Source organism: Haliotis rufescens, unplaced genomic scaffold, assembly GCF_023055435.1.
Source record: "Haliotis rufescens isolate VD_foot unplaced genomic scaffold, xgHalRufe1.0.p SCAF_1, whole genome shotgun sequence".
Taxonomy (NCBI): domain Eukaryota; kingdom Metazoa; phylum Mollusca; class Gastropoda; order Lepetellida; family Haliotidae; genus Haliotis; species Haliotis rufescens.
Window position 1 is genome coordinate 89,555,124 of NW_025963779.1, and position 19,267 is coordinate 89,574,390.

A 19,267-nucleotide genomic window follows, 5' to 3' on the forward strand; every position below is an offset into this window, starting at 1 on the left:
GTAAGACAGTAAAATAAAGTTGTGGATGCAGTGGTAGTGGCATCATGGGGGTCAGTTGGGGTCATTCTTGTGGAAGAAATAGTAATACAGAATTTAGCAAATACTTTAACCAGTAACCATAACCATAATTGTTGGTATTTTAGCTGAATATTTAGACATAGAGAATCTCACCCAAGTGTCTTTTGATATCAAATATATCAACACGAGTTGATGAAAGTGGAAAAATTCCGAGGCTATCATTTGATTGTGACGTCATGGTAACCAGTGATGTCACAATGGTCTGCAAAGCATTGTGATGTAATTTCATTGCAGCGATATCTACAGTGTAGATATCGCTTGATCTCATCCAAGCGATATCTCCTGTGGGAGCCAGTTTGGGATGAAAAATACAATTCCACACTTACTGTTTTTTGGATAACCTAAACAATTACTTTCCGTTTTATGATTTCCTTGGATGACTATAGGCGATATGATATCAAACTAGCTGACATCATTATTGTATATGTAGCCAGTGATAGTGGGAAACGTCCATGATGGCTTCCTAATAACCGAATAAGCTTAATAATTGTGCTTTGCTGCAATGAGTCATGACTGACGTATGTTGGTCAACTTGTCTTGGAACACAGCAATAACAAACATGGAACACCTTGATGGGCTTAACATGTTGAAATGCTTATCAATCAGCTGACTTTATCAGTGAGTAAGTGAGCATGGTTTTACGCCACTTTAATCAATATTCCAGCAATATCACGGCGGGGGACACCAGAAATGGGCTTCACACATTGTACCCATGTCGGGAATCGAACCCAATGTCAACGCTTTAACCACGAGGCTACCCAACCGCCCCTGACTTGATCAGAAATGTGGTATTATCAGGTACTCAGCTATCAGGGACTCACCTGAGTTGGATTGACAAAGGACAAGGAGTTGGATTGACAGGTATCAGGGACTCACCTGAGTCGGATTGACAGGTATCAGGGACTCACCTGAGTTGGATTGACAGGTATCAGGGACTCACCTGAGTTGGATTGACAGGTATCAGGGACTCACCTGAGTTGGATTGACAGGTATCAGGGACTCACCTGAGTTGGATTGACAGGTATCAGGGACTCACCTGAGTTGGATTGACAGGTATCAGGGACTCACCTGAGTCGGATTGACTGGTATGAGGACTTGCCTGAGTTGGACTGACAAAGGACTCCAGGTATCAGGACTCACCAGAGTTGGATTGGCAGGTATCAGGGACTCACCTGAATTGGATTGACAGGTATCAGGGACTCACCTGAGTTGGATTGACAAAGGAAGGACTCCAGGTATCAGGACTCACCAGAGTTGGATTGACAGGTATCAGGCACTTACCTGAGTTGGACTGACAGGTATCAGGGACTTACCTGAGTTGGATTGACAAATGACTCCAGGTATCAGGGACTCACCTGAGTTGGATCGACAGGTATCAGGGACTCACCTGAGTTGGATTGACAAAGGACTCCAGGTATTTACTAAGCTGACTTGATTCCCAGGCTGGGATGTTTGATCCCAGGCACTTGATGCTCGTCTTCTGGGGTGGTGTGCTCGACAGGAACTGCTGCAGGATCTCCCCGAAGTGAGGCAGGTCTGTGACACAGGGACTCGCCTTCAGGTGGGGGAAGTACAGTGCAAACCCCTGGGGTATCCAAAAAGAAAGTCAATGGGTTGGCTTTTTCGTGTATCAGACCTCTTATATATTTTTTTCATCAAGTGTCATATTAGTTCTATTAAGTAAGTTGGTTAAGTTAATCAACAGACAGAAAAAAGAAAGCCTTTTGCAAAAATCAATCAAGCGTCATTCATTAAGTGAATGAATGTTGTTTAATGCCACAGTCAGCAATATGTCAACTGTATCACTGAGGTGAGTAAATAATCTATTACACGCACTCAGGCAAGCCACAGAGCTAGACTGCCTGATGGAAATAAGTTGACTCTTACAGTCAACATGATTCTACACCAGGAATCCCTACAGGACTTTCATCTTTCAAATGTCACACGGGTGTGAGTTAGTAGCAACATTCTAGACATTTTTCAGATTGTACAAGAAGTTGGGCCTTGGTTGTAGCAAGTGGACTCTTTACTACCATGTGAATGAGCACACGCCATCAGACTACGATGATACAGATTCTGACCACCCGGTTAACCAAGCTGCCCCTGACATGCTAGAAGGTTAACAGTCCCATTACCATCTCATCCTGCCAGGTACCCATTCACTGCTGGGTGACCAGAAGCATATTTGAACAAAGTCATCTGCCCAGGGAGACACCACAGTGTGGGGTAGGACCAAAACCATCAGAAACTCAAAAGGTACAAAAAAAAACAAATAAAAAAAACAAAAAACTTCCTCCTATGTGTGACCTGTGCTCTGTACCCAGGGCCATATGCCACCATGTGCCTAGGAATAGAGGGCCATTGTTTTCTGTGATGTCTCACCATGGTATTTTGCAGTTGCAACAACTTCGAAATGTGCTGGAAACTGTTGTGGGGATTAAGAAATCGCTTCGTGTCATCAGCAACATTGTAGAAGACCCGCTCCAAGTTCCAGTAGGTTCGCGGCCTTATTTCCGTCAATGCATCCAATGACTCCTTGGCATACTTGTTGAAGATCCACGGAAAATGGGCATTCATAGACGCCAGGGACTTGTAGATTGAGCTGCTGATCGATGCCGCATCCGGGGCGGTCTGACTCTGAAAGAAGGCAGTGAGTGAGTGCAAGGAAGTTTTCATTCCTAAAGGTTTATCATGGAAGGCGATATCAAGATGACTGTTTCAATTGTCATTACCGGTCTGAATACGGTTCCACACTGTGGTCAGTAATGATACCTGTGCAGCCTGACAAATATCACAGATGTTTGTGTGTTTCACAGATGTTTGTGTGTTTCACAGATGGACTATGGACTATGGACTGTTGTGGGTATCAGGTGAAGCATCAACACATTACTCACCACTTCGTGTGGACTCATCACTGACTGTACTCACCACGGAGAGTGTTGTGAGGAGGTCCTTCTCCTGAAGCTCCTTCAGCGCCTCCTTGTCTGCTGCTCCGGCTGCCATGGAGATCTGTCCCACAAAGTCAGTGCACTCCAGGCGCCAGGATCGTCTGTCAATAAATGGTGATTTTGTGACTACTTCAACACCACTGTTTTAATATACATTTAATATATCTTACAGTGGGTGATTGAGTATGGTTTTACACTGCGTTTAGCAATATTCCAACAATATCACGGCGGGGGACACCAAAAATGGGCTTCACACATTGTACCCATGAGGGGAATCGAACCTGGGTCTTCGGCATGATGAGCGGACGCTTTAACCACCAGGCTACCTGACCGCCCCACACATATCTTAGAGAGTATATCCCAATAATCACATCCTGTTCCCGTGAGTGTGTGACTGATGATACTACTCTACCCAATGAAGCAGGGTCCACCAGTGTCAGCTTCATCCTGTCCATCCCCATACACCCCAGCACAATGTCCGGCTGTTGTTTCACAGTACACAGACTACATGTAGCTAATGGGAACAGGTTGACCACTCCGTCCATCACTATATGATCGTGTTGATCCCTACTACTCCCAGATAAACAAGCATGAAATACTCATATCCCCCGCCAGTATGACATGTCTGGCAAGAAATATTTACAGTTTTCAAGTTCTGCTCCGGAAACAAGCACTACCACCATTTTCAGACTAAGTCAAAGTTGTTGGCTATTGAAACTTGAAAAATAAATTTTTCAAACATCCCAAACAATCAAAAGGCACCAGTTTACCACTTCGTGACGGGATATAAGGCCTATCTTATAACATTGTTACATAGTATGGAACTGCTTACATGGAGAAAAGCGGGTCACAGATTTTTCCCAATCCTTGGTCTTTAGCAACAAATCATTGATTCCACTAAAATGGAATACCCACTCACCCACTCTCTCACTCAATCACTCACTCACTCAATCACTCACTGTATGAGATAATCCAGCTGATTGTAGATCGCCATCTTCCAGTTCTGCAGCCTCTCTTTCACTTTAGTCAAGATGTCCTCTGCTGACACGGCTGTCTTCCCGGACTGTACAGCCAACAACGTCACCACGATGTCACGACACTGGACACAAACAACAATTACTTCACTATACTCACATATATACACATGGTGATCAAGCAATATAACTTTTAAATGAAATCTTTATTAACAATGTAGTATTGCAATGTATTTAATTGTGCGCTACTATTTCATGGAATGTTTTTCATCCGACAAGAAGACTTATGGCATATATGAGCATACAACAGTTATAATCACAAGAGTTTTACACCACTTTTAGCAATATTCCAGCAATTTCACACATTGTACCCATGTAGGGAATTGAACCCAGCCCTTCGGCGTGACAAGCAAACACTTTAACCACTGGGCTACCCCACCGCCCCTCATGATGATAAGGACCGGAGGATATAGTCACTCATGTAAATAAATGTTATTTACCGTTACACTTTATATTTAAAAACATAAATATTAATTAATATAAAACTGACAATAAGTGGCACTACGACCGAACCTGGAAAATCCAGCCTAGTTCGACAAGGGTGGAAACTGGACTTTAATATTTGATAGTCAGTTGACTCCCTTGCCTGAGCAGGATGCACAGGGGAGTGGTTCTGACTTGGAATCCCTACAGTGCTTCTCACCTTGGACAAAGCAGCCGCCACCCTTCTGGCCAGGCGGAGGTTGAGGGCAGCAGGGTCAGTCTTTGTGGGCGTGTAGGCAACCACCACGATGCTTCCAGGGCTCAGCAGGGGGTCCCCCAGGGGCTGAAACACACACAGGGTCCAGGGGGGGTGTCATTGTACAAAGCAATCTCAACGCTAAGGTGATCGTAACTCCCATACCTTAACATAGACTTACAACAGTCGTAGTGCTAAGGATGGTTTGAACAACGGCACCCAGGTAACTTGAAACATGGGATACCAGCTTGACAGTCACAGTTCATACTGTATATCACCGTCTATTAAGCAATCACGCCTATAAGGTGGCCCCTCGGTAAAGGCCTTCAAAATTGATGCTAATTTATATACCCCGTCTTTAAAGGGGAAGTGTACACGCAAAAATCACTTTCTTTCTTTTTCTAAACAAAACGCAATTTTAGAATTAATTAGTATCTGTGTTTGAAAATATACACTCATTTTTTTCACAGTGAACGTAGGAAGCTCACAATAGTGTGAAAATGATATGCCGTTATGAGCCCTTCGTTTTTCGAGCTAAACAGGCCTGAGTTATCCCCCTTAGATTATGACGTAATTGGTGCCAATTCAACTGGGTCCCTGTCTATTCTCAACGCAAAAGATATCAAGTACCAGTTTGCGGTAAAACAACATGGCCTACGACACACTCCGGCGCAGTGGTGACTCAGCATAACACTATGCTGGCTGGCATCTGAGACGCTAGAATCACACACCTGGACCTACACCACGTGAAGCGGCTCTAACAAAGCATGATGACGTCATAATGTTTATCAATTGGCACCAATGACGTCATATTGCAAGGGGCATAAGCCATGGTGTTTTTGTTGTGGAAATAGAACACTTGGTAAATGTGAAAAATATAAATCGTTTTAATGCGAAAAATATGTTAATTAATTGTGATATTTTTATATTTTTGTCTATGACACTTCTATGTTAACACTTTTAATGTGGAAAAAGTACAAGAAAAATAGGTTCATTTCCGTGTGAACTTGCCCTTTAAGGGAAATTGGAATGAAGAAAAACATAAGTGCATACACAATCACTACATTTGCAATAAATACGTATTTGTCTTCCACAGAAAAAATTACATTGTATACACTTGGTCAATACAAATTTGAAATTTGAGATAAAACATCACTAGACACTAAATTGTATTTCCTGTTCTGCTAGGCATTGTTTTATATGCAGAGATAAACTTTGAATACATAAATACTTTTTTGGAGTTGGAACATAAGGCCAGACTCTTCTTTCTTGGTGTACAGACGTTGTTGTATAAAATACAAGTCAGAAGTTGGGGAAATAAAGACGAAGAAAAAGACATTTCAGATTATTTATTTTGTTCCAAAGTTAAGTTCAAAAGCCAGGTGAACCTATTCTAAGCTACAGATTTGTACTAGGGCTTCAAAGAGTACTTGAGTACTCGGGGCCGGGTCGGTTTTAGTGGAACTCGAGTCCGTTATCAAGGACTCGAGTACTCGATAAGGGGAGATCACTCTGTTTTGCTTGTTTCACGTTACCATAGCACGCCATTTGCACTGGCAATGGAGAGGGATAAAAAATCAAACGTGTGGGTACATTTTGATTTAGACAGTGTTAAAAAGAAAACTAAATGCCGTTTGTGTGGCCTTATCCTTAGTTACACTGGCAGCACGACTACATTTCAGTGCAGTTCAATTATACTTATAACATGTTTTAATACTTTTAGATGGCAATTTTGATCTCATGAACCAATATTCTTAAAGGACGTCCTATTTTCGGGTACTCGAGTTCGAGTCGAGTTTCACCCCTCGAGTACTCGTGGAAGCCCTAATTTGTACTTTAACTTCTTGTCCTATTGTCTTGCAGTTTGACCTTTTATGTTTGTGAGAACATGTAAGTTTGCATTTGTCAGATTTAAAAAAAACCCAAAAGCTGAGATGTACTTCACCTTGTACTGCCGGTACTATACAAGTGTTATGGTACTCACACACCTATGTGTGATAAAGTGTGACCCTACATAAGTCAGGTGAGCTAAAACTGACGAAACACTCACACTATCTGCGGGGATCTCCAATATGTTGAATTTGCCTTCATGTTTCATCCCCGGGTCAGGTGACCAATCCTTCGTGTATACTAGTCCAGGGGAAGGCTTCTGATTGGTGGAGCCAGTAAGCAGCGACGTCACGCTGACGTCTATGTCCACATCCCGTAGCAACACAATCTTGTAGTTGGGGAGGTTCACATATTCTACATTGTCTCCCTCATCTAGTCAACATAGTCACAGGCCAAAATCATCACAATTTCAACTGTGTTCAAGTTCTCATTATCAATCAAGGTTAATCATCTACTAAACGGAAAAAAGTTACTGTGGAATAAATGTTATGTTATTGAAAAAAACATAATACTTGGTCATTTGTCTGATTAATGTTTTATCATAACAAATTCATTGGAAAAAACCCATACATGGTAACAGGAGACAGAGAGACACGCCCTAAAAGATGGTGGTGCAACAACCCATGGCGGATCCTGCATTTTTAACAGGTCGGTGTCCAAAATATCAAAATCTTCTCTCAGTCATTTTCACTGCCAACAACATACAACATTTGGGAGGGGGCAGACCCCCTGGACCCCTCCTCTGGACCCCTCCTCTAGGCCCCTCCTCTGGACCCCTCCTCTGGACCCCTCCACTGGACCCCTCCTCTAGGCCCCTCCTCTGGACCCCTCCTCTGGACCCCTCCTCTGGACCCCTCCACTGGACCCCTCCTCTGGACCCCTCCACTGGACCCCTCCTCTGGACCCCTCCTCTGGACCCTTCTGGACCCCTCCTCTGGACCCCTCCTCTGGACCCCTCCACTGGACCCCTCCTCTAGGCGCCTCCTCTGGACCCCTCCACTGGACCCCTCCTCTGGACCCCTCCTCTGGACCCTTCTGGACCCCTCCTCTGGACCCCTCCTCTGGACCCCTCCTCTGGACCCTTCTGGACCCCTCCTCTGGACCCCTCCACTGGACCCCTCCTCTGGACCCTTCTGGACCCCTCCTATGGACCCCTCCAATGGACCCCTCCTCTGGACCCTTCTGGACCCCTCCTCTGGACCCCTCCACTGGACCCCTCCTCTGGACCCCTCCTCTGGACCCTTCTGGACCCCTCCTCTGGACCCCTCTGTACCCCTCTGGACCCCTCTGGACCCCTCCTCTAGACCCCTCCTCTAGACCCCTCCTCTAGACCCCTCCTCTGGACCCCTCCCCTGGACATCTCCACTGGACCCCTCCTCTGGATCTGCCTATGACACCTCAGTTAACAATATCAATATTGGGTGTGACCACCATATGCATTGATACAGGTGGAGTCAAGACATAAGATGACAGAAAACAGCCTCCAGGGTGTTGTTCCAAATGTCACCCAAAGGTTGGCCCAACTGAGCAAGCGTTACCGCTTGTCTAATCCAAGACATGTTCTATGGAAAGGAATGTGGAGAAACAGCAGACCATGGCAGTGCAGCAACGTTATGCTGCCTCAAAAAGTGCAACGTGTGGGTGATAATTATCCTGCTGCAAAGTGACTTTACATCTCTGCATTTGCACAAAGGGTAGAAAATAATAATTAATGATGTCATCCCGGTTGTGTACGCCATTCAAATTGCCATGAACAATGAGTTGTGTTCTCCCATGAATTGTGATGCCACCCCATACCATTACACTTCCATCTCTAAACTGATGATGTTGATATTGTGTTTTGATGAACATTAAAATCTTGGGCTAATTTGTTCTGCACCATTCCTGTTTGCAGTTGACCCACAGTGTGCAGACGTAGCTTTTCAGCGAGCTGTGGCATTACATAAGCCTCAAACTAAAGTGTTTTTTTAGCACCTCATGGCTAATCAATCATTGTGTGCTGTTCACATTAAAAAATCTACATGTGTGAGTATCATGCTCCCAAGAAACAAGCAAACATTCAAATTATGTGCTGTGCATCAACATGCACGTAAGATTGTCACTCACACCCTTAAAGTCGAGGATAAGTATTCATTAATATTTATTGAAAGATACATTATTTAATTTCAGAATAAATTAATTTTGATCTTTGTATGAAGCACAGTAACTTTTTCCCGCAAGTACAAATTATGCACTGTTCACTTGCAGAAATTCTGCCAATAACTGTTATAGGAATACATGACAATTTTTTATTGATAGCAACTTCTTTTATTATTTGTAGGACGCTCCGTCATCAGGTGAATGCTTAGTAAGTGCATAGAGTACAATATGTTAACATATCATGATGTTTACACAAAATATGGTGGGATGAATGTACAAAGAAAACAATATAATGACAAAGTCAATGTTTGGTTGTTTATTTGTTGTTTAACACTGCACTCAGCAATATTCCAGCCATATGATGGCAGTTTGTAAATAATCGAGTCTGGACCAGACAATCCAGCGATTGACATCATCAGCATCGATCCACACAATTGGGATACAATGACATGCATCAACCATATTGTAGTACATAGAACCTTACGTATTTCCAACTTTTTGTTCGTTATGTAATGCTGAATAAATGAACAATTTTATAAGGGAAAATTAATCAAACAAAATTCACAGATATTTTTAGTATTTATCCTTCTCCCTCCATGGCAATGAGAGACCCTTGTCCTACCTTTACTTGCAACACTTGGGGTCATGGGAAACCTGGGGGAGCCCGAGATGATAGGACAGGCACACACCTTCACCTGGGACACCTTCGTTTCACCTGGGGAGCAAGAGCAGTGTTATTGCTTGCCCATAGCGATGTCAAGACATTAGGCAAGAAATTTTGTAACTCAAATAAGAATGTTACAGAACTTTTCTTGTGATGTTCTGTTTTCTCCTCCCTGGTTATAATGCTGCCTTTCGACCAATGGAAACTATGGCATTATATCCAGGGTGGCACTATAACCAGGGAGGTGATGACCAAACCTTACTGACATGATACATGTTTATGGAAGATTAATAAAGAACCGAGACACATGAACTCAATCCAAGCTATTTATTCTGAGATCAATTGGGAATGAAGAAGTACTAATTTAATTAAGCCTATAGAAAGGATATAATCATTAATGTCAAACTAATTTGTTTGTTATTTGAGGAAAGGGAATGATTCTCTGTGTGAAGATTACCTGTGAAAACAAATGAAATCAATGCGGTTAGTTTCTTTTAATAGAAAAACAAAGCTGTGTGAGGTCCAGCTGAAGAAGAATTTGTTCCAACCAGTTGTGAGGCAGACAACATCGCGGAGCGCACACGTGACCATGGAAATGATAACGTCATGTATCTTCACATTACTTCTTGAGTGTAACATCTGAGGACATCGTGGGGAGGCAGCTCTGAGTCTGAGGACATCGTGGGGAGGCAGCTCTGAGTCTGAGGACATCATGGGGAGGCAGCTCGGAGTCTGAGGACATCGTGGGGAGGCAGCTCAGAGTCTGAGGACATCGTGAGGAGGCAGCTCGGAGTCTGAGGACATCGTGGGGATGCAGCTTGGAGTCTTAGGACATCGTGGGGAGGCAGCTTGGAGTCTGAGGACATTTTGGGGAGGCAGCTCGGAGTCTGAGGACATCGTGGGGAGGCAGCTCAGAGTCAGGTGGGCCCCTCAGACACAGTAAAGCAGGATAAGTATACAAATGTAAAAAGATTTAGATTTTACCATATTTTTTACTTATCCTGCATTACTCCTTAATGCATCTAAATCGGATGGTCAATATTTGGATGACCGCGACACTGACATATGAGACTGAAGGCCTTCGGATGAAGTTTCCACTCTGTGGAAGCCACCTTGTCTCGCCGTGATAGAGCATCTGCTAAGATGTTCTGACATCCTGGGATATGCTGGACAAGGAATTGCAGGTGTAGGCGATCCACCAGATAGAAGAACTGGAACATCTGCTGTAGCAAAGAATGAGAGCAAGTTGTCCCTTGATTGTGCAGCCACCAAACCACCACGATGTTGTCGGTTGAGATGATGAGCTGGGTGTTCTGTATGCGATCCTGCCAGTGTGATGTCGCAAGGATGAGTGCATCCAATTCCTGGTTGTTTATGTGCCATGTGCGCTGCAAGTCAGACCACAGTCCTGAAGCTGTTTGGTCCTCTAGATGCGGACCCAACCCTGTAGAGAGGCATCTATGAACAGATGGTGACAGCTCTGGCAAGGAGAATCTTCCTAAGACGTTCGACTCTACCTTCCACCAACTGAGATGCAGCCTGAGGTGAGGCTGTACAGGGATGGATACACAAAGATCCTGACATCTGATGTATGGCACTTGGAACTGTTGGATGGGATGCAGGTGTAGGTGTCCTCTGATGGTCAGGTCCTGGGCCGACGTAAGCCGTTGTAAGCAGCCCCAGAAGCACCTGCCACTGGAGAAGTGTGAAGGGTTGCGGAGGGGCAGGAGCCCGGGGAACCAGAAGGATGTCCAGATCTGTCTGAAATAGGCCTCCTATGAACTGAAGTCGGTATGATGAGGTGAAGCACATCACACATCACACAGCTTTGTTTTTCTGTTAAAAATAATGGCATTATAACAAGGGAATTGGAACTTTTGTCATGAAATACACTAGCAGTGGTATGACAACAAGGTTGGCATTATAACCAGGAAAGTATGCACTGCCGAAATCCATTCTGAGAAAAATGTGGCATTATAACGAGGGTGGCATTATAAACAGGGCCATCATAACCAAGGAGGACTGTACTAGTATTCTCAGTGATGGATATAGACTCAGCCATTAGGGGTGAGGTTTGCCAGACACGTTTCTACATTTATTTCCATCTTACATCTGCACAAGCCTCAACAAGTGACACATTAAAAGTAGCCATGGCATCTGTGACAGGATACCATTGCCAGACTGAGCTACACTATCAACGTAACAGGTCATGGGTATATCTTTGAATAGAATAAATTGACAGTAATGTTCTTACATAGTTGTGATGGCAGCTTGGAAACACCAGTCCCAACTATCGACAGGTTGATCAGCTTATGACACTTCTTGGCCAACATATAGATCCCTTTCTCCGTTATCTTAGGACATCCGTAAAACTCTGCCTAGAAACATATAGATTCCTTTCTCTGCTGAATATAGATCATCGACATACAGAATTGATGCTGCAAGTAGTTTATAGACTAAGGATGATTTGGTTTACATAGAGCACGTTTGATGGAATATATTGCAACATTTGAAGTTAGAAAAGTCATAGTGTACACAATGATAAGGACATAAAATAATTTGAAAACAACTGTTGTTGTGTAAGCATTGCACAAAGTTGTAGATAAATATGTTCAATAACAAAAATAGTTTGTCTGCTGGTGAACGAGTTAATTTGAAGTCCTAGATACATTTGGAATCCAAGTAAATTCATTATGTAAATGAATAATTAATCATACTCAGATGCATGCCTCAGTTTAGGAGCCCAGAATAGCCAGGAGATTATCTGGTTACTGAAGTATCTGTAAATTTGTGTTAGTGAATGAGGACAGTTGTGTTCTGCATCCTCAGCATTAGATAAAATATATTTTACCTTCACAAAGAATTCATGCTATGTGTATATATATCTTCATTACCATGATAACAATATGTACAGGTTCCCCACCAAAATATTTTGTTTTCAAAGCTTACCGTTAATAATTTCGGAAATAGCTCCGCAGCCCATGACAGCCCTTGGTCACTGAAATGAACACACCCTGAAACAAATAGCAACTTGTTATTGCGCTCAAAGTAGGTAAACTGTAAACTTCCTTCACAGGGAGTATTTCAGCTATATTGCTGTGTGTCAGGTTGATGTGAGAGGAAAGCTCGAAGTGATGTAAATCTTAAATGCTTCCAACATTGTGAACCCACAAGGAGGGGTAGGGGTAGTCCTTGTGATGTCACATGTCACATGTCAGTTTTCAGAGTGAGTGAGTGAGTGAGTGAGTCAGTCAGTCAGTCAGTCAGTCAGTGAGTGAGTGAGTGAGTGAGTGAGTGAGTGAGTGAGTGAGTGAGTGAGTGAGTGAGTGAGTGAGTGAGTGAGTGAGTGAGTGAGTGAGTGAGTGAGTGAGTGAGTGAGTGAGTGAGTGAGTGAGTGAGTGAGTCAGTGAGTCAGTCAGTCAGTCAGTCAGTCAGTCAGTCAGTCAGTCAGTCAGTCAGTCAGTCAGTCAGTCAGTCAGTCAGTCAGTCAGTCAGTCAGTCAGTCAGTCAGTCAGTCAGTCAGTCAGTCAGTCAGTCAGTCAGTCAGTCAGTCAGTCAGTCAGTCAGTCAGTCAGTCAGTCAGTCAGTCAGTCAGTCAGTCAGTCAGTCAGTCAGTCAGTCAGTCAGTCAGTCAGTCAGTCAGTCAGTCAGTCAGTCAGTCAGTCAGTCAGTCAGTCAGTCAGTCAGTCAGTCAGTCAGTCAGTCAGTCAGTCAGTCAGTCAGTCAGTCAGTCAGTCAGTCAGTCAGTCAGTCAGTCAGTCAGTCAGTCAGTCAGTCAGTCAGTCAGTCAGTCAGTCAGTCAGTCAGTCAGTCAGTCAGTCAGTCAGTCAGTCAGTCAGTCAGTCAGTCAGTCAGTCAGTCAGTCAGTCAGTCAGTCAGTCAGTCAGTCAGTCAGTCAGTCAGTCAGTCAGTCAGTCAGTCAGTCAGTCAGTCAGTCAGTCAGTCAGTCAGTCAGTCAGTCAGTCAGTCAGTCAGTCAGTCAGTCAGTCAGTCAGTCAGTCAGTCAGTCAGTCAGTCAGTCAGTCAGTCAGTCAGTCAGTCAGTCAGTCAGTCAGTCAGTCAGTCAGTCAGTCAGTCAGTCAGTCAGTCAGTCAGTCAGTCAGTCAGTCAGTCAGTCAGTCAGTCAGTCAGTCAGTCAGTCAGTCAGTCAGTCAGTCAGTCAGTCAGTCAGTCAGTCAGTCAGTCAGTCAGTGATATAATTTTCGTATCTGGTCTTCTTTGTAAAAGCCTTCAACAATCGCAGTGATTTCGGGATCAGGACATACCTTGTGAGCTTTAGTAACCCCTTAACTTCGGAAGTTGATGAAGAGAGAAGAGGGAATCAGTGACGAACTGAGCAGAGGTCCCACTGCCTTATTATATAGTGAGTGAGTGAGTGAGTATGGTTTTACGCCGCTTTTAGCAATATTCCAGCAATATCACAGCAGGGAACACCAGAAATGGGCTTCACACATTGTACCCATGTTGGGAATCGAACCCAGGTCTTCGGCGAGACGAGCGAACGCTTTAACCACTAGGCTGCTCAACTGCCCCACAGATTTCAGATATCACTGATTATTATCATGTAATTTTCAATAGATTTGGCAGTGTGTTCATTGTGAGAAAGCTGTTATGTTAATTATCTGTAATTTTATTACATGTGTTGTTGCTTCACTATGATATATATTTGAGAAAACAGAAATATTGCTTTCTGGAATGTAGAAGGGACATAACTCTGTACTCTGCGCCCTAAATGTCTGACCCCACTGTTCATTCAGACACGATATGATATCATTTCTAAAATACCCCACACTCCCATCACATTCAAACCATAAATAGCAGATCGTGGCAGCTCATGAAAGCAACACTCCAAGACAAATTGTTTAACAGACAGCTAGGAAGGAGACACCCTATACACACTGGATCCAGAGGCGGTGAGGGGTGTGGAGGTGCTGAATGCACCCCGCTTAACATGTAAGCATATAAAAACGTAATCAAATGGTTCTCAATAACTAAATCATCTTGTCGACATATTTTCAACAAAAATATCAATTCTATATTTTCTCACTACCAAATGCAATTTTCCCCCACTATCATTAAAATCAGATCTATGACTCCAATACTATTCCTCTGTGGCTGAAGGGCTGAGGACACTCCTTCCTAATAAGCCAAACAGTGTCGAGGCTTCCAAATTCCAGAATGAGTGAGCGAAGCATTCAGATCAGTATATTGTAAATCTTGAAATTAATGCGTCTCCAAATTAATATGACTACTGACCCCTAACCAAAAATGCGACTCCCCCATCCCATCCCCAGTGGAATGATATATATCCTACCTTAATCCAACCTATCTTTAATCCAATCAAACAGCAAATAGCACCGCATATGTGTGATGAGTAGAGCACTTCCGTAAAAACAATAAACAGTGTTTTCTTAAAAACAACGAACGGTTTATACGTTTATTCTGTTGACTGGCATAGAGGAAGTTCAAAGGCAATAAAATAATAGAACCAACAACAGTTCACTGATTGGAGCGAGAGAGACACAAATGTGAAGTTTCATTAATGCCAACAAAGGCCACTCGCATTTTTCGCATTTAATTCAAGCTTGCGTTAATTTCAAGATTTACAGTATTTCATTTGTGTGTAGAGAATGAGGTGAGATGACCAGCACCAGGATCATGGAGAGTAAGTTACTTAAGCCTCCTTTACACTATCAAAAACTTTGATAAAAAACTTGGTCAAAAAGTTTTTGACAAGCCGTCAAAGTTTTGGTTGGAATTATCTTGCCCAGGTGGATGCTACTGATGAGGAATTATTTGCTGTTGTCATATGTACCGTATTCGACGTGATAAGCGCCCAGGGCGCTCTCAAAATTAGAAATAGGGGGCTGTTATTAGAATAGTATTTTGGTGAAAAAAAGAGAGTTGAAAGATAAATTTTGTGGTTTATGCTGACAGCCTGAAATGTTTATATACGACAGTTATATTTTTCTAGAATTTAATTGCCCATAATTAAGGGTGCATATAACTCACGAGTGCGTATTATAGGCGAATAAATAAGTCTTTTGTACATTGATCAATCGGAAGGGGTGCTAATTGGGATTGTTCACTAGCCAATATATTAGCAAATATCGCCGTGGGCGCTCATTAGAGCGGGGCGCTTATTACGGTGAATACAGTATTTTGTGTATAGCCTGTTGAGAAGGCGGCGTAGGCAAAGGCAGATTTGGTCCCGAGAATGGCTGCTCATTGTTGAAACAAACAATTAATTCTCGTCAGTCCAAAATAGTTGACTCATTTTGACTTAACTCAATGCACTTCCGGTTGAAAAGGGGTAAAATTCCTTGCAGTCTGATTGGCTAAATTAAATCAACGTCATCAAACTTTGATCACAGTTAGGATCGGTTTGTCAAAGTATTTGACGGCATGTTACACTATCAAAAACTTGGTCAAAATGATAGCTTTTGATAGTGTAACGGGGGCTTAAGGTTGTGCCATTTCTTTGTTGTGGAAATTTTATACACTATTGCTTCTGACACCATGGCATCCACAGCCAAACGGAAGTACCGTATTTTCTTGAGTAGAGTGCGCACCCAAGTATAATGCGCTAACCCCTCCAGCTGATTCAGTATTTTTGGATTTTTTGTGTGAATATTATGCACAGAAAAATATTACACCGTACCCCTTCAGCAATTTCTGGTATACGAATAGGTGATAGGAAACTTTGTCAGTACAAATTTGAAATTTGAGATAAAAAAATCACCAGGCATGTTGATTTGCTGTTAAAATTGTATTTTTTGTTCTGCTAGGCATTGTTTTGAATCCAGGGATTAAGATAACATTGTGTATTTTCTCGTAAACTAAGCCGGCAACAGCAATCAGCTGTACGCACGTTTTCTTGGAATCTACCGATGATTCGGTCAAAACACCCAGTGATACAGGATTTTAATGCAAGGATCGGCAAAAATTATATCTGAAACTATATCAGGAATAACATATTCCAATATCTTGTTATTTTAGTTGCAGCTTTTACTAAATATATTTCAAATAATAATAACCCTAAGTGTAGCAGCAGCTGATCGCTATTGTCGGTTATTTTTTTCACATGGAACAATTAGATTCCCACGCAGGTGAAGTTGCAAAACTTATTGAACGTCCCTCATCAACTAAAGTTTGTTTCAAGGCATCAATAGCGGTAATCTGACCATGTTTGCTGTTAATAATGGTGAGTTGTGCGTACTTCTGATCGCTTCACACACGATTTTGCCAAAATTAATTAAAATTAAAAGGAATTTTGAATAAAATTAATGAAATAAGTTACAAACATAAGTCCAGATATACAATGAACACTTTTTATAGCCAGACAGTGTTATGACATGATTAATTTGCGTACTTCAGTATGGATTTGTTGACATGGTATTTCTGGTGTTACGTGCTCAAGGTAATGTCTTTGCGTTAGGGGAAAAACCCCATCAAAACTGCATGTATAATGTGCACCCCCTTCTACGCAGCTGTGTTTTTGGAAAAAAAAGTGCACACTATACCGGTACTCAAGAATGTACTATCGAAGGAATATTTGTGGTTTGGTATTTTTTTTTAACAAATCAAACATGTCCAAAACGAGGTGGAAATGATAACTTTGTTCACACTGTGGGGGGATTTAGGGTTTGGACAACTGTAGAATAGAGTCTTGTACAATTTCCGTAGACTCACCATTCGTAATGAACCTCTGCATGGAGGGGAATTTTGATCTTGTAGATTTGAACATGAAGAAAAGGCAGTCGGTGAGTTGTTCTATGCCCGTGAAGTCCAGGGAGACAAGGTCTGATGTTACTGCTTCGTTGCGTATCGAGTCCTACAGCAGATACGTATATTGGAGACTGCAGGGTCAACAAGTGTCCTAGTGGGTCATTGATTAAATGAGGAAGGCTTTTGTCAATGTTTGTTTGTTGTTTAACGCCGCACTCAATATTCCAGCTGTATGATGACAGTCTGTAAATAATCAAGGCTGGGCCAGACAATCCAGTGATTGACATCATGAGTATCGATCCACGCAATTGGGGTACGATGACATGCATCAACCAAGTCAGTGAGCCTGGCTGCCTCTACGACAAGCTTAGTCGCCTTTATGGCAAGCATTGGTTGGTGAAGACCTATACTACCCCGGGTCTTCATGAGACTTCTTGTAAAGAGAAACATAGATGAAGAACCTCCTAAATAATTCATCCTGTATAAATTCATCATAATAAATTCTTCATATGTCATGAATAATTCATCCCTTAACATAAACATTTTAATTCATTTATCAACGAATCATAATTGATACTTCATATATCATATATCATATATCATAATTAATTCATCAAATATCATGAATCAGTTAACTCATCATATATCAATTAATCATAACGATCATAACTTTAAATCTTAAACTGGACTCACCGACACAGCAGGCAGAGGGAGGAAGTCCATGTTCCAGTCATAGTCACGCAGGATGTCTCGCCGACCCAGTTTAACTGAATCATTGAGCAGATATGTTAATGGAACATGGTTTATTTGTTTATTGTTACTTAACACTGAGCATGCACGCACACACCAACACACCAACACACACACACACACCAACACACACACACACACACACACACACACACACACACACACACACACACACACACACACACCAACACACACACCAACACACACACACACAAATACACACGCGTACACGCGCACACACACACACACACACAGTTGTGAGGAAAAAAGACACGGTATATGCATGAAACATGGTTTATTTGTTTATTGTTACTTAACGCTGAGCATGCACGCACACATGCACATACACGCACAACTACAAAAAGACACAGTATATGCATGAAAGATGGTTTATTTGTTAATTGTTACTTAACGCGGAGCATGCACACACACACACACACACACACACACACACACACACACACACACACACACACACACACACACACACACACACACACACACACACACACACACACACACACGCACACACACACACATGCACACACACAGTCACCCATGGACAGACGCGGGCACAACAGAAGACGGAGCCTAGATGGAGTATTTCCAGCAGTATAACATTCCCGTTTCTCACCTGGATTAAATCTTGCCTTTGTGCTGACACTTCTGAGGCGTCTCTTCTGGGCCAAAAGTTGCTCGGGTTGGAACACAGTGGGACGAACATCCGACTTGGACACTCCCAATTCTTTCTTCTTATCCAGGGCAATCAGTAGGTTGCTACTCTCAGTCAAAGGCATGCTCTTGTCTATGGCTTCAGTCTCTTGTTCAGCTACTTGTTCACTATCAAGAAATATATCAGCAGTGATTTCCTCTGAAGACATCGCCTGTGTCTCTTGTTGTAAACGCTTTTCAGCTGTTGATTTAGAGATAGCTTTCTTCTTTTGAAAACCACCCTTTCCCATCTTTGACTTTGATGGCTGCTCGTCTTCAGGTAGTCTTAACGTAATAGGGGCTGGCTCTGTAGCTTTATTAGAACCAGGAGTGGGTCCTGGAGTGGGTGGAGGTGGGGCTGAACTTGGACCTGGGGGAGGAGGAGGTCCTGGAGGGGGTGGGGGTGGGGCTGAAGGAGGAGGGGGTCCTGGAGGGGGTGGGGGTGCCTGAGCAGTTGGAGTGGGTTTGGTAGATAAAGACTGACTTGTTGGGACAGCAGGCTTGGGTGCTGGAGACTGACTTCCAGGGGCAAGGGCAGCATTCTGCGTGGCTGATGATGGACGTGCACTTGTATGTGAAGACTTTGAACCAGAAGGAGCCCTAGCCTTTGTTCCAGAGCCAGGGCGTGACCTTGACCCAGATGAAG

At 42.9% G+C, this 19,267-nt stretch overlaps 1 protein-coding gene across 1 annotated transcript in view; it reads right to left on the reverse strand.

Moving 5' to 3' along the window:
- The window catches only part of LOC124134238, a 99,382-nt gene extending 80,375 nt beyond the window's left edge, over positions 1–19,007 (reverse strand). The window contains exons 1-12 of the mRNA XM_048403249.1: positions 18,545–19,007; positions 17,854–17,927; positions 17,125–17,266; positions 12,382–12,446; positions 11,687–11,810; positions 9,391–9,483; positions 6,790–7,001; positions 4,704–4,826; positions 3,986–4,125; positions 3,007–3,127; positions 2,461–2,715; positions 1,466–1,663 (exon numbers count right to left, since the gene is read on the reverse strand). Of these exons, the coding sequence (XP_048259206.1) occupies positions 1,466–1,663; positions 2,461–2,715; positions 3,007–3,127; positions 3,986–4,125; positions 4,704–4,826; positions 6,790–7,001; positions 9,391–9,483; positions 11,687–11,810; positions 12,382–12,446; positions 17,125–17,266; positions 17,854–17,927; positions 18,545–18,872 (1,875 nt within the window). The 5' untranslated portion in view covers positions 18,873–19,007. The remainder of the gene's footprint in view (positions 1–1,465; positions 1,664–2,460; positions 2,716–3,006; positions 3,128–3,985; positions 4,126–4,703; positions 4,827–6,789; positions 7,002–9,390; positions 9,484–11,686; positions 11,811–12,381; positions 12,447–17,124; positions 17,267–17,853; positions 17,928–18,544) is intronic.
- Between the last annotated feature and the right edge of the window lie 260 nt (positions 19,008–19,267).